Consider the following 14,999-nt stretch of genomic DNA (forward strand, 5'->3'; position numbering starts at 1 on the left):
CCTGGAGGTTCCCCTGAAAATGTGCTGCCTGGGCCAGGTGAGGTTTCCGATCACGACCTCATCGGGACTTCCATGGCCGATCGGTGGGTCAGATTTGCCCCCTGCGACCAGGGCTCTGGAACTCTGGCCCGGCCAGAACCGGCAGATCCGTTCCCATGGCCGACGTCCCTGGCCGACTCTGTGGGCCAGTGCGGAACGTTCCGGCACCGTTGGACGTTTCTCGGAGGCTGTGACCTCTGTTGGTCGGGCAACACGGATAATCCAGAAAGGCTCTGGAATCAAGGGTGGCCTGTAGTAACACTTTGTGCATGTGAGGAGCCCCACTAATCAAGCACAAAAGAAGATACTTGAGCTAACAAAATATTTCCAAAGATGGAAAGGAGGAGGTGCAGTAGAGGTTGTACACAGAGATGGATGGGGTTCTGTTTAAGATGCCTGTTGTACGCAGAGATAGTTGGGGTTCTGTTTAAGGTGCCTGTTGTAAGCAGAGATAGTTGGGGTTCTGTTTAAGGTGCCTGTTGTACGCAGAGATAGTTGGGGTTCTGTTTAAGGTGCCTGTTGTAAGCAGAGATAGTTGGGGTTCTGTTTAAGATGCCTGTTGTACGCAGAGATGGTTGGGGTTCTGTTTAAGATGACTGTTGTACACAGAGATAGTTGGGGTTCTGTTTAAGGTGCCTGTTGTAAGCAGCGATAGTTGGGGTTCCGTTTAAGATGCCTGTGCACAATCAACCTGCACTGTTTGTAAGATCCGTAACGAGAGAATGGTACACAGTTAGCAGGCACTGCACTGGATGTGAATAATCAGCAAAAAGGGCTGTGGGCTGAGATGAGCTGTTTAATAATTCAGTGTATCAGTCAAAAACATCTCAATAAAGAACTTTGGTTTCAGCATTTTAAATCAGAGAGTGCTCAGCTGAGGGGAAAGTGAGACGTTTAAAGTGAAATCAAGCAATGTTTAGTAGAATGCACTTGTAGAGAGAAGAAATTGACAAAACATACACATCTAACAGGTAGGAACCAACTGCAGATGCTGGTTTACACTGAAGATAGACATGAAAAGCTGGAGTAACTCAGCGGGACAGGTAGTGTCTCTGGAGAGAAGGAACGGGTGATGTTTTGGGTCGAGACCCTTCTTCAGACTGAGAGTCAGTGGAAAGGGAAACGAGAGACATAGGCGGCGATTTAGAGAGATATAGAACAAAGAAATGAAAGATATGCAAAGAAGTAATGATGATCAAGGAAGCAGTCCATTGTTGGCTGGTGTCTGTCACCCTGTTTTCATGCTGCCCCCCACAGCTCAATGGACTGCTCCCTTTATTATTGTTGCTTTGTTGCATATATTTTATTTCTTTGTTCCATATCTCTCTGTATCACCGTCTATATCTCATGTTTTCATCTCCCTTACCTCTCAGTCTGAAGAAGGGTCTCGACCCAAAATGTCACCCATTCCTTCTCTCCAGAGATGCTGCCTGTCCTGCTGAGATACTCCAGCATCTTCTGTCCACATCTGATGGGACTGAGTTTCTGCTCACTTTTGTTTTTTACTTCACCACATTCAGATGAAGCAGGAAATGCCACAACCCAAGATCAGCAAATGTTAGATGACAACCTGTTAGATATATAGAGCTATCATCATCGGCTACCACTCAAAGTCAAGTATGATAGTCCTCCTGGTAGGTCCTTTCTGTGGTCCATGAGATGACTGCAAATGTTGGTTTAAACCGAAGATAGACACAAAATGGTGGAGTAACTAAGCGGGACAGGCAGCATCCCTGGAGAGAAGGAATGGGTGACGTTTCGGGTCGAGACCCTTCTTCAATAGAAGGATAAGAAGGCTGATTCTGGAGCCACACACCTTCTCCAGGTGGGCGCCCATGTGTCACATCATCTAACGTGGGGGGACTGGTGCATGCACGGACAGCCACTGCATGGTCCTTGATAGAGACAGACCTGGGTCCAACGGCATGGACTCCACCACGGCAACGGCATGGACTCCACCACGGCAACGGCATGGACCACCACCATGGCAACGGCATGGACCACCACCATGGCAACGGCATGGACACCACGGCAACGGCATGGACTCCACCACGGCAACGGCTTGGACCACCACCACGGCAACGGCATGGACCACCATGGCAACGGCATGGAACACCACGGCAACGGCATGGACTCCACCACGGCAATGGCATGGACTCCACCACGGCAACAGCATGGACCACCACGGCAACGGCATGGACTCCACCACAGCTGGGAGCCTCTGCTTGCTGCCTCCTGCCACCTTCTTGCTGTTTGTGGTGCTCCACCTGCCTATCAGCCATCACACTCCACCTGGTCCACCGTTGAGGTCTTCACCTTGGCCGCCCACCCTGTCGACCAGCCCACCGTGTGAGCCTGCCAGGAGAGTAGCGGTTTGTTAAGTTCTCAGGATCGCAGGAACATGCAAGCTTCAACTCCACAACAAGGTGATGACCTTCAGAGAGGTATCGTGCTGCACAACACAGAAACAGGCCCATCAGCCCAACTCATCCATGCCAATTAACCATCTAACCCAACTAGCCACACTTGTCTGTTCCTGGCCCATCTCCCTCCAAACCTTCTTAAACCCACTATTGAAGAACGGTCTCGACCTGAAACGTCACCCATTCCTTCTCTCCAGGGATGCTACCTGTCCCACTGAGTTACTCCACCATTTTGTGTCTATCCTCAGTTTAAACCAGCATCTGCAGTTCCTTCCTGCACTTTTTATCCCTCTACCTGTCCAAGCATCTTTAAACGTCCTAGTCTTCTCCGCCTCTACCACTTCCTCTGGCAGCTTGTTCCACATAAGCACCATCTCTTTGGTGCGATGAGTAGACCTGCCTATTGGTGTTTATTCTACTATCCTTTAAGTTGCTTCAAGACTCTTTGATTTAGTCGGGCTGTGAGCAGATAACTGGCCTTAACCCAAGGTTGAAATTGGTCAATCTTGCTGACTGCGGTTGTTGACAAAGCTCTTTAAATGACTCTTCATTGACCTTCAATGATGCGTGAGCATTAGTGATTACATTTTAAGAGATATAGCATGGAAACAGGCTCATCGGCCCGCTGGGTCCACGCCAATCAGCGATCCCCTGTACAGTAGTTTTATCCAACACACTTGAGACAATTTTCAGAAGCCAATGAACTTACAAACCCTCACGTCTTTAGAATGTGAGAGAAAACCTGAGCATCCGGAGAAAACCCACATGGTCACGGGGAGAACGTGCAAACTCCGTACAGACAGCACCCGTAGTGAGGATTGAACCTGGGTCGCTGGCTCTGTAAGGCAGCAAATCTACTGCAGCACCACTTTGCTGCCCTAAAATGACATTTTATTTGTTTATTATTGGTTTAAAGAATGAGAGCAATGTGCATAGATTGTGCTTGATCTTTAATAGAGAAGGGTTTAGTAAAGGGTTTAATAGAGAAGGGTTTAGTAGAGGGTTTAATAGAGAAGGGTTTAGTAGAGGGTTTATTAGAGAAGGGTTGGCTTTTTAATGTTTGGCACATTTCAGCACAAGTGGAAATACTTGATGCGATACACAGAGAGAATTGATGTGGAGGGCAGTCACGCCTTGGGCCACACCTGGAATTGTCCACCTACCACACTTGGCACATTGAAGTGGGGGGGGGGGGGGGGGTGACTGTCAAAATGAGTTGAATGACATGCTTTATGGAGATGAGATCTCCCCTTTGAGTATCGTACAGCCATGAGAATTCCATCACTGATTGATGAGTTTAATAGGACCTATCACCATTGATATGAGTTGTGTGTAACATTGTCCACCTGGCCACTCCCTCCTTCTCTCTCTCCCACATGGCAAGAGGTGAAGAAGGTATAAAACCTCGAGATTCATGGTTGTCCCTTAAGAATTTTCTTAAAATCTGGACACATAAAGTAGTCAAAGAGTCAGACAGCGTGGAAACAGGCCCTTCGGCCCATCTTCCCCTCCCTGACCAACATGTCCCATCTACAATCATCCCACTTGCCTGCCCTTAGTCCATATCCTCTAAAACTATCCTATCCATGTACCTATCTAAATGTTTCTTAAACATTGTGATAGTACCTGCCTCAATTACCTCCTCTGGCAGCTCGTTCCATACACCCACCACACTTTGTGTGAAAATGTTACCCCTCATGTTCCTATTAAATCTTTCCCTCCCTCAACTTAAACCTATGTTCTCTACGATTCCCCTACTATGGCCAGGAAACTCTGTGCGTCTACCCGATCTACTCCTCTCATAATTTTGCGCACCTCAATAAGATCACCCTTATCCTCCTGCACTCTAAGGAATAGAGTCCTAGCCTGCTCAACCCATCCCAATAGCTCAGGCCTTCGAGTCCTAGCAACAAGCTCATAAATCTTCTCTGCACCCTTTCCAGTTTGACAACACCTTTCCTAAAACATGGTGCCCAGAACTGAACGCAATACCCTAAATGCGGCCTCAACAACGTCTTATACAACTGCAACATGACCTCCCGACTTCTATACTCAGTACTCTGACTGATGAAGTCCAATGTGCCAAAAGCTTTTTTGACCACCTTAAGTACCTGTGGTGCCACTTTCTACATACTATGTGATGTTGTTAATTTGCTTCTAGCTGAATTACTTTAAAGAAATTTCACTACTGTTTAGAATAGAGTAGAAATAGAATTTCTTCAGAAAGACTCAATGCCTAGCTTTTGTGGATGATGGGAGAAAGCACAAGGAACTAATCATGGGCCCTCCTGAGAATTTCAGAACCATCTAATAGCTTGTAAAACCTAATTGAACACCTGGCACAGAGATACTCTAAATCATTGAAAGAAATGTTACAAAATGGCTAGAAAATAAATGAGTTAAAATTCCACCAACTGTTTTTTTATGTGCAATAATTAGTACATATTTAAGGTGAATATGCAATGTTTAATAAGTAGGGCAGCAAAGTGGTCATTAGCTGGAATTATAAGTCAGATACAATCTGTTTGAAGTTTGCACAATCTCCCTCTAAAGGTATGAGTGCCCTCCGGCTTCTTGGGTTTCTTTGAGTTTCTTTCCACATCTCAAAGATGTGCAGGTTAGTCAGTTCATTGTCCATTCTATGTTGACAAGAAAGTGGACTGAATAAAATGTGGTTTGTGTATAATATGGTTTCTTGATGATTGGCTTGGACTTGGTGGGTCAATGGTCTGTCTCTGTGCTCTGACTGGAATAATGCATGATTAACATGCTCGTCTTTGTGCCCATATGATTTTGCAAAGTGAAAGTATGATGTCCCTTTTTAAATCAAGCTAACTCACTGGGCTTGGAAGCTGTATGTAACAGGGATTTTTCAAAGAAATTCCATTCACATTAAATTTTACAATTGGGACAGGTTTTTGAAAGTAGATTTTGGCCACTTGTATTTGGACATTTGTTGACACTCACCAGATTGTTCTCTGTTGAAGTGGATTCCAACTTTGTTCATAGATTATAGCTGTCTAATATTAAATTGCTTGGGTTCAAAGGGTGGCACGGTGGAGCAGTGGTAGAGTTGCTGCCTTACAGTGCTTACAGCACCAGAGACCCGGGTTCAATCCCAACTACAGGTGCTGTCTGTACGTAGTTTGTACGTTCTCATCGTGACCATGTGGGTTTTCTCCGAGATCTTCGGTTTCCTCCCACACTCCAAAGAAGTACAAATTTGCAGGTTAATTGGCTTGGTATAATTGTAACTTGTCCCAAGTGTGCATTGGATAGTGTTAGTGTGCGGGGATCGCTGGTCGGTGCGGACTCGGTGGGCTGAAGGGCCTGCTTCCTCACTGTATCTCTAAACTAAACTAAACTCAAACTAAAAGTTTGAAAGTCAGCAGAAATGGATTAAAATCTCATTGTTATTTGGGTTAAATAATCACATTTGTTTATCATTTTCCATTAAATATCCACTTATGATCTGTAATGGACAATACACAGAAGCACTCCTGTTGGTGATCTGCCACAGGGATGGGTGGTGGGTCCACAGTTGTTCCTTCTTTATTGTAATGATGTGGACATGATGTCGGAGGCGTGGTTAATAACATTTGGTATGGTGGATGGGTGAAGAGGGTTGTCGAAGATTACAATTGTTCACAATTGCACATTTGATAGGAGTCGAATCGGGCCATTCGGCCCATCGAGTCTACTCCGCCATCCAATCATGACTGATCTCTGCCTCCTAATCCCATTTTCCCACCTTCTTCCCGTAACCCTTGACACCCGTTCTAATCAAGAATTTGTCTATCTTGATCTGGATTGGATTGGGATTGGATCGGGATTGGATCTTGAACAAGTGGGCCAATGGGACAAGGAGTGGCAGAGTTTAACTTGGACAAACGCGAGGCATGGCATTTAGCGAGGACAAACCAAGGCAGGACTTGCACAGTAAATGGTTTAAGGTCGTTAGGAATAGGAGTGGAATTGGGCCATTCAGCCCATCATGCCTATTCCGCCATTCAATCTTGGCAGATCTATATCTCATTTTCCTGCCTTCTCCCCATAACCTCTGACACCTGTACTAATCCTGGGGAGTGTTGCAGAACACAGACCTAGGGATGCAGGGATTATGGTTCCGTCAAAGTTGCAACAGGTAAATGTGGAGGTGAAGAAGACATTTGGCATGCTTACGTTCATCGGTCAGGATAGTGAATACAGGAGTTGGGATGTCATGTTACCACTGTACATAGGGTTTCCAGCTGTCCCGTATTAGCCGGGACATCCCGTATTTTGGGCTAAATTGGTTTGTCCTGTACGGGACCGCCCTTGTCCCGTATTGGGCCCGTGGGGGCGCTGTGGGCCCGGACAGTGGTAGGAAAGAAAACTGCAGATGCTGGTTAAAATCTGTGCCTACCTTCCAGACAGTGTAGGTGCGGTGTGGACAGTGTAGGCCCAGAGGCCCTGACGCCACCTAACGGAGGTTGCGTAGCAACCCGCCTCCCGGGTAGACAAGTGGGATAATATAGCATGAATGGGTGATCGATAGTCAGTATGGACTCGAAGGTATCACAAAATGCTGGAGTAACTCAGCGGGTCAGGCAGCATCTCTGGAGAGAAGGAATGGGTGACGTTCATTTGTCACCCATTCAAACGTCACCCATTCCTTCTCTCCAGAGATGCTGCCTGGCCCACTGAGTTACTCCAGCTTTTTGTGTCTACCTTCGATTTAAACCAGCATCTGCAGTTTTTTTTCCTACACAACCCGCCTCCCGGCCCGGGCGGCCGCCATCGGTGGAGCGGGAGCATGTGGCCGCTGGCTGGGTGAGGTCACGTGGGGCGCGAGTGTCACCTTGTCCCGTATTTGGGAGTGCTATGGTTGGCACCCCTAACTGTACAGGACATTGGTAAAGCCACATTTGGAGTGCTGTGCACAGTTCTGGGTGCCCTGGTACATGAGGGATGTCATTAACTGGGATGTGCAACAAAGATTACACGGTCTGGAAGGTTTGTCATAAGGAGAGAGTGGAACAGCAGGGTCTTTTTTTCCCCCTGAAGTGGTTAAGTGATCTTTATAGAGGTTTAGAAAAGCATGAGGGGTACAGTTACGGTGAATAGCCACAGTCTACATCCCAGATCAGGGGAGTGTCAAACTAGGGGGGAATAGTTTTTGGGTGAAAGCTTTGAAATGGATATGAGGGGCAACTTTTTCATGCAGAGGGTGGGCTATGTGTGGAACTAGCTGTTAGACAAAATAGTTAAGGCAGGTAAAATACCATTTAACAGACATTTGGACAGGTACTTGGGTATAGGGCGGCACGGTAGCGCAGCGGTAGAGTTGCTGCTTTACAGCGAATGCAGCGCCGGAGACACAGGTTCGATCCTGGCTACGGGTGCTGCACTGTAAGGAGTTTGTACGTTCTCCCCGTGACCTGCGTGGGTTTTCTCCGAGATCTTCGGTTTCCTCCCACACTCCAAAGACGTACAGGTATGTAGGTTAATTGGCTGGGTAAATGTAAAAATTGTCCCTAGTGGGTGTAGGATAGTGTTAATGTACGGGGATCACTGGGCGGCACGGACTTGGAGGGCTGAAAAAGGCCTGTTTCCGGCTGTAGATATATGATATGATATGATATGAGATAGCAGTCTGAAGAAGGGTCTCGACCCGAAATGTCACCCATTCTTCTCTCCGGAGATGCTGCCTGTCACGCTGAGTTACTCCAGCTTTTTGTGTCTATCTCGGTTTAAAGCAGCATCTGCAGTTCCTTCCTACACGTGGATAGGAAACGTTTGGAGGAATTTGGGCCAAGCCCAGGCAGTGGGACTAGCTCGGTCAGGAAACCTGCCGGCATGGACAAGCTGGGCTAAAGGGCCAGACTGTGCAGTATGACCGACTCTATGACTCTAAGGGCCAGACTATGCAGTATGACCGACTCTATGACTCTAAGGGCCATGGGGCCAGTGGTGGTTGGGCCTGCAGGTAATTATTGTCTATTCACTTCTCATTTAGGTGCCAAGAATCAACCGTGGGTCCAGTTCCGAAGGAAGAACGTTGGGCTTCCAGAAAACGCTTCGTACAGTGATCTGTCTGCCTTCCTCACCACAGCCAACGATGAAGTGGGAGTTGAACAGTTCCCCTATCTGCTGGGCTACGAAGCCAATAAAACAGGTGAGAAACGATACCTTTGTGGTGATTTAAAAACATTGCTGGGAGTTCAGGAGCTGATAAATTAAAAGCACTCTGATGTACTTGTTGACAATTGGATGCAGCAGAAAGCAACAAGTCGCTGATGTGACAATTGCAACTTTGATCGCCACGCTGTTATTTCTAGTGTTGTGCTGCATATTGCCTTTTCAGGTTTCATTTATTTGTTTGTTTCCTTCCCAAAGGCATACACAAAGACAGGAAAGATTGGCTAAATAAACACCAATGTACTGGGGAAAGACACAAAGTGGGTCAGGCAGCATCTCTGGAGAATGTGGAGAGCTAATGTTGTGGGTCGGGGGTGCTGGTGGTGGGGAGAAGGCTGGGAGCAGGACGAAGCATGGCCAGGGATAGGTGGATAAAGGTGAGGAAGGGGGTTTGATAGCAGACCCGTCAGTCCAACACTTTTTTTGTAAACCAGCATCTGCAGTTCCTTGTGCTTGCAAATATATTGGGGACTAGGCCAAGTGGACCCGTTGGGCCAAAATCACTCCTGCATTGGTGCAACACCCTCTCCTCCCCCACTTCCCCCTCACCTCTCCCCCCCCGCTCCCCTCTCCCCCCCTCTCTCCCTCCTCCCCTCACCCCCTTCTCCCTTCCCCATACCCCCTTCCCCCTACTTCCCTCCCTCCCTCCCTCCTCCACCCCTCCCTCCCTATCCCTCGCCCCCTTTCCCCCCCTCTTCCCACTCCCCCCTCCCTTCCCCACCTCTCTCCTTCCCCTCCTCCCTCTCCCTCCATCTCCCTCCCTCCCCCTCCCTCCCCTCCCTCCCTCCCCCTCTCCCCCTCTCCCCCCTCCCTCCCCTCCCTTCCCACCTCCCTCCCTCCCCTCCCTTCCCACTTATCTCCCTCCCCTCCCTGCCTCCCTCCCCACATCCCTCCCTCGCTCCCCCCTCACCTCGCCCCCTCTCCCCCTCCATTCTCCATCTCAATCTCCCTCTCCTTCCTCCCTCCCCTCTCGCCCCCTCCCTGGGCCACTGCCCCCCCCTCACACTCCTCCCTCCCTCCCTCCCCCTTCTCCTTCCCTCTCCCTCTCCCCCTCCCCCTAGGGTTGCCTCTCCTGCATTGGTGCAGCACCCTCTCCTCCCCCACTTCCCCCTCCCCCTCCCTTCCTCCTTCCCTCCCCCTCCCCCCTTCCGTCGCCCCCCTCCCCCTACTTCCCCCTCCCTCCCCCCCCTTCCCTTCTCCACCCCTAGCACCCGGAGAAAACCCACGTGGTCACAGGGAGAACGTATAAACTCCGTACAGACAGCACCCGTAGTCGGGATTGAAGCCGGGTCCCTATCACACGCAGGACAGCTTGGACACCTCCAGAAACTAGGGTTCACTGAGAGTGTCCTGGTCTTTATTGTCATGTGATTCACTTTGTGTTATTATGTTGGAGCACAAGAGTTGATCAAAATTGCAGAAATAGTCATGTATTATCAGCAACACCCACCTATCTGCCAGTCTCTCAAAATGCAAATTGCGTTTACCTCTGAAGAGATTTGATGTGATGGAGTGTATAAATAGAAACACTGTGGATGGGACTGGCATCTCTTGCCTTAATTCATTCTCCCGATGGGGATCTCACTGAAAAATTCATTGTTGTTTTGGTAGTACTCAGCAGATAGTTCTATAAGAAAATAACTGCAGATGCTGGTACAAATTGAAGGTATTTATTCACAAAATGCTGGAGTAACTCAGCAGGTCAGGCAGCATCTCAGGAGAGAATGAATGGGAGAATGACCCGAAACGTCACCCATTCCTTCTCTCCTGAGATGCTGCCTGACCTGCTGAGTTACTCCAGCATTTTGTGAATAAATGCAGCAGATAGTTCCGATCCATGCACTCCTGCATTAAATGTCTCATGACGACCAACTTTGCTGTCTTTTTATGATGCTTTTGTCACTAACCTGCACTAAGGAGTTGAATGAAACCTCCACTAGGAGTCATTCACAGGCTGCTACCTTATCTATTGTGTTGTGGGAGGAAAGCAGAAACGTGTGCAGTCACGGGCAGGATGTGCCAGCTCAGTGCGGGCATATCCCAGGAGGTGTGGGGTGCAGGGTGCACTGGCACTACCACTGCGGTGCAGGGAGTTGAAGGATTATATCTGGGATGCTGGAGCCATTGGCAATGCTGGCATTTATAGCCCATTTCTAATTGTCCACACACTGAGGAGACATTTGGGCATCAGCCAATTAGGTTGGACTGGTTCTTCTTCTTGCCCAGTTTCTTCTTCTTATTGAGTCCACGTCACAAGATTAGAAATTGTCCAGCCAGAGCTGAACACACTTCTCAGCATCTGCAAACAATGGCGTCTTGGGCTTCTTGTGCGTAGTGGTGGAAAGATTGGTGGAAACAGGGCCGCCACGTCAACGCTCTTTCCTTGACCCCACTGGCCCAGCTGAGCAAAGAGAAACTTCCCTTCTGGAAGAATATAGAGTCCAATTGTTTTTGTTGGTAAACATGTGGTTTCATGCTTTACATGACGTGTTCCTCGCTGAGTGACGGCCCTCCTCTCTCTCTCCGACTGGGAGACAACAGAGGAATGTGAAAACTCAAGACATCCAGACTCAGTAACAGCTTTGTCCATACTGCTTTCAAACTCCTGAACCACTTGCCTGTCACAGTGTATTGCCAGAGTTGCTGCCACGTACTCTGACTTTACTCCACCTCATTTGGTTTTCTGCCATTGTGCTTTAATATTCTTTTGCAGCACTAGGATTGTCCACTTGCACCATGTTTCTGTTTTCACTAGTTGTTGATTTTAGAGTCATAGAGTGATCAAGCGTGAAAACAGGCCCTTCAGCCCAACATGCCCACACTGACCAACATGCCCCAACTACACTAGTCCCACCTGCCCACACTGACCAATGTGCCCCATCTACACTAGTCCCACCTGCCCACACTGACCAATGTGCCCCATCTACACTAGTCCCACCTGCCCACACTGACCAACGTGCCCCATCTATAGTCCCTCCTGCCCACACTGACCAACGTGCCCCATCTACACTAGTCCCTCCTGCCCACACTGACCAACGTGCCCCATCTATAGTCCCTCCTGCCCACACTGACCAACGTGCCCCATCTACACTAGTCCCACCTGCCCACACTGACCAACGTGCCCCATCTACACTAGTCCCACCTGCCCACACTGACCAACGTGCCCCATCTACACTAGTCCCACCTGCCCACACTGACCAACGTGCCCCATCTACACTAGTCCCACCTGCCCACACTGACCAACGTGCCCCATCTACACTAGTCCCACCTGCCCACACTGACCAACGTGCCCCATCTATAGTCCCTCCTGCCCACACTGACCAACGTGCCCCATCTACACTAGTCCCACCTGCCCACACTGACCAATGTGCCCCATCTATAGTCCCTCCTGCCCACACTGACCAACGTGCCCCATCTACACTAGTCCCACCTGCCCACACTGACCAACGTGCCCCATCTACACTAGTCCCACCTGCCTGCATTTGGCCCATATCCCTCTAAACCCGTCCCATCCATGTACCTGTCTAAATGTTTCTTAAACGTTACGATAGTAACCTAAATCAATTTCCTGCTTTGGCAGCTCGTTCCGTACAACCACCACATTTGTGTAAAAAAGGGTTCCTATTAAATCTTTCCCCACTGACCTTAAACCTATGTCCTCTGGTTCTTGATTCCTCTATTCTGGGCAAATGATTCTGTACATTTACCCAATCTATTCCTCTCATAATTTTGTACTGTGTAAGAGTCAAGAGAGAGAGTCAAGAGTGGTTTATTGTCATGTGTCCCAGATCAAACAATGAAATTCTTACTTGCAGCAGCACAACAGAATATGGAAACATAGTGCACTGTAAACAATGTAATAAATGAGAGAGAAAAATAAAGTTCAGTGTGTGTATAAATACATGTACACACAAATACACATATATATGGATCATATACACGTGCACCATTTTCTGTTTTAACTTTTTTTTCTCTCATTTATTTTATATATATATAAATACACACACACGCACACATACGTACACACGAGAAACAGACAACAGTAGTGCAATAATAACAATAATAGTCTATTGTAGTTCAGAGCTTATTTGAGGCTGTAGTGTTTAAATAGCCTGATGGAAGAAGCTGTTCTGAACCTGGACGTTACAGTTTTCAGGCTCCTGTACCTTCTTCCCGATGGCAGGGATGAGATGAGTGTGTGGCCAGGGTGGTGTGGGTCTCTGATGATGCTGGTGATGGACTGGGCAGTGTTCACAACCTTTTGCAGTCTTTTCCACTCCTGAACGTTCAAGTTGCTGAACCAGGCCGTGATGCAACCAGTCAATATGCTCTCTACTGCACACCTGTAGAAGTTCAAGAGAATCCTCTCTGACATACCGAATCTCTGTAATCTGGAAGTAGAGGCGTTGATGTGCTTTATTTATAATTGCATCAGTGTGCTGGGCCCAGGAAAGATCTTCGGAAATATGCACGCCCAGGAATCTGAAGGTTTTTACTCTCTCCACCATCGTCCCGTTGATATAAACAGGATTGTGGGTCCTCGTCCAAAGTCCACAATCAGTTCATTGGTTTTACTGACATTGAGAGCCAGCTTGTTGTGCCGGCACCATTTGGTCAATCGGTCGATCTCACTTCTACACTCTGACTCATCACCATCTGTAATTCGTCCAACAACGGTGATGTCGTCGGCAAACTTGAAGATGGAGTTGGCACTGTGTACGGCTACACAGTCATGAGTGTAGAGTGAGGAGAGCATGGGGCTGAGCACACAGCCTTGCTGTGCTCCTGTACACACTGTTAATGAGGAAGAAGTATTTCTGCCAATTCAAACAGACTGGTCTGTGGAAGAGGAAGTCGAGGATCCAGTTGCAGAGGGATGCGCAGAGACCCAGTTCCGTGAGCTTGGTAACCAGCTTGGAGGGGATTATGGGTGGCAGTGGGAGCTCCGAGGAGGATGCTATGAAGCTGCAGGGTGACTTGGATAGGTTGGGTGAGTGGGCAGAAGCATGGCAGATACAGTATAATGTGGATAAATGTGAGGTTATCCGCTTTGGTTGCAAGAACAGGAAGGCAGATTATTATCTGAATGGTGTCAGATTAGAAGTGGAGGTGCAGCAAGACCTGGGTGTGCTTGTACATCAGTCACTGAAAGTAAGCATGCAGGTACAACAGTCAGTGAAGAAAGCTCATGGCATGTTGGCCTTCATTGCGAGAGGAACTGAGTTCAGGAGCAAGGAGGTCCTACTGCAGTTGTACAGGGCCCTGGTGAGACCGCACCTGGAGTATTGTGCACAATTTTGGTCTCCTAATTCGTGGAAGGACATTATTGCTATTGAGGGAGTGCAGCGTAGGTTCACCAGGTTAAATCCCAGGATGGGACTAACATATGATGAAAGAATCGGTCAACTGGGCTTGTATTCACTGGAATTGAGAAGGATGAGAGGGGATCTTATAGAAACGTTAAAAATTCTTCGAGGATTGGACAGGGTAGGTGCAGGAACAATGTTCCCGATGTTGCGGGAATCTAGAACCAGGGTTCACAGTTTAAGATTAAGAGGTAGGTCATTTAGGACCAAGATGTGGAAAAACCTTTTCCCCAGAGAGTTGTGAATCTGTGGAATTCTCTGCCACAGAAGGCAGTGGAGGCCAATTCACTGGATGTTTTCAAAAGAGAGTTAGATTTAGCCCTTAGGGCTAACAGAATCAAGGGATATGGGGAAAAAGCCAGAATGGGGTACAGATTTTGGATGATCAGCCATGATCATATTGAATGGCGGTGCTGGCTCGAAGGGCCACATGGCCTACTCCTGCACCTATTTTCTATGTTTCTATCTATGTTTCCATGGTATTGAACGCTGAGCTGTAGTCTATAAACAACAGACTGGTGTATGTGTTTTTATTATCCAAGTGGTCCAGTGCAGAGTGGAGAGCCAGTGAGATCGCATCCTCCATTGTTGGATGCTTTCAAGAGAGAGCTGGATAGAGCTCTTAAGGATAGCGGAGTGAGGGGGTATGGGGAGAAGGCAGGAACGGGGTACTGATTGAGAGTGATCAGCCATGATCGCATTGAATGGCGGTGCTGGCGGTGTAGGCTGAATGGCCTACTCCTGCACCTATTGTCTATTGTCTATTGTCTATTGACCTGTTGTGACAGTAGGCAAACTGTAGTGGCTCGAGGTTCTTGTTGAGGTAGGAGTTGACATCCACCATAACCAACCTTTCAAAGCACTTCATCACCACAGACGTTGGTGCCACTGGTCGACAGTGGTTGAGGCATATCACCTTACTCTTCTTGGGCACCAGTATTATTGATGCCCCCTTAAAGCAGGTGGGAACCTCAGACCTCAGTAATGAGAG

At 48.2% G+C, this 14,999-nt stretch overlaps 1 protein-coding gene across 1 annotated transcript in view; it reads left to right on the forward strand.

Moving 5' to 3' along the window:
- The window catches only part of LOC144607741 (protein FAM171A2-like), a 217,105-nt gene that overhangs the window by 198,845 nt on the left and 3,261 nt on the right, over positions 1-14,999 (forward strand). Inside the window, exon 4 of the mRNA XM_078424780.1 lies at positions 8,461-8,619. Coding sequence (XP_078280906.1) covers positions 8,461-8,619 — 159 coding nt within the window. The remainder of the gene's footprint in view (positions 1-8,460; positions 8,620-14,999) is intronic.

The sequence above is a fragment of the Rhinoraja longicauda genome, chromosome 29 (assembly GCF_053455715.1).
Source record: "Rhinoraja longicauda isolate Sanriku21f chromosome 29, sRhiLon1.1, whole genome shotgun sequence".
NCBI classification, from domain to species: Eukaryota; Metazoa; Chordata; class Chondrichthyes; order Rajiformes; family Arhynchobatidae; genus Rhinoraja; species Rhinoraja longicauda.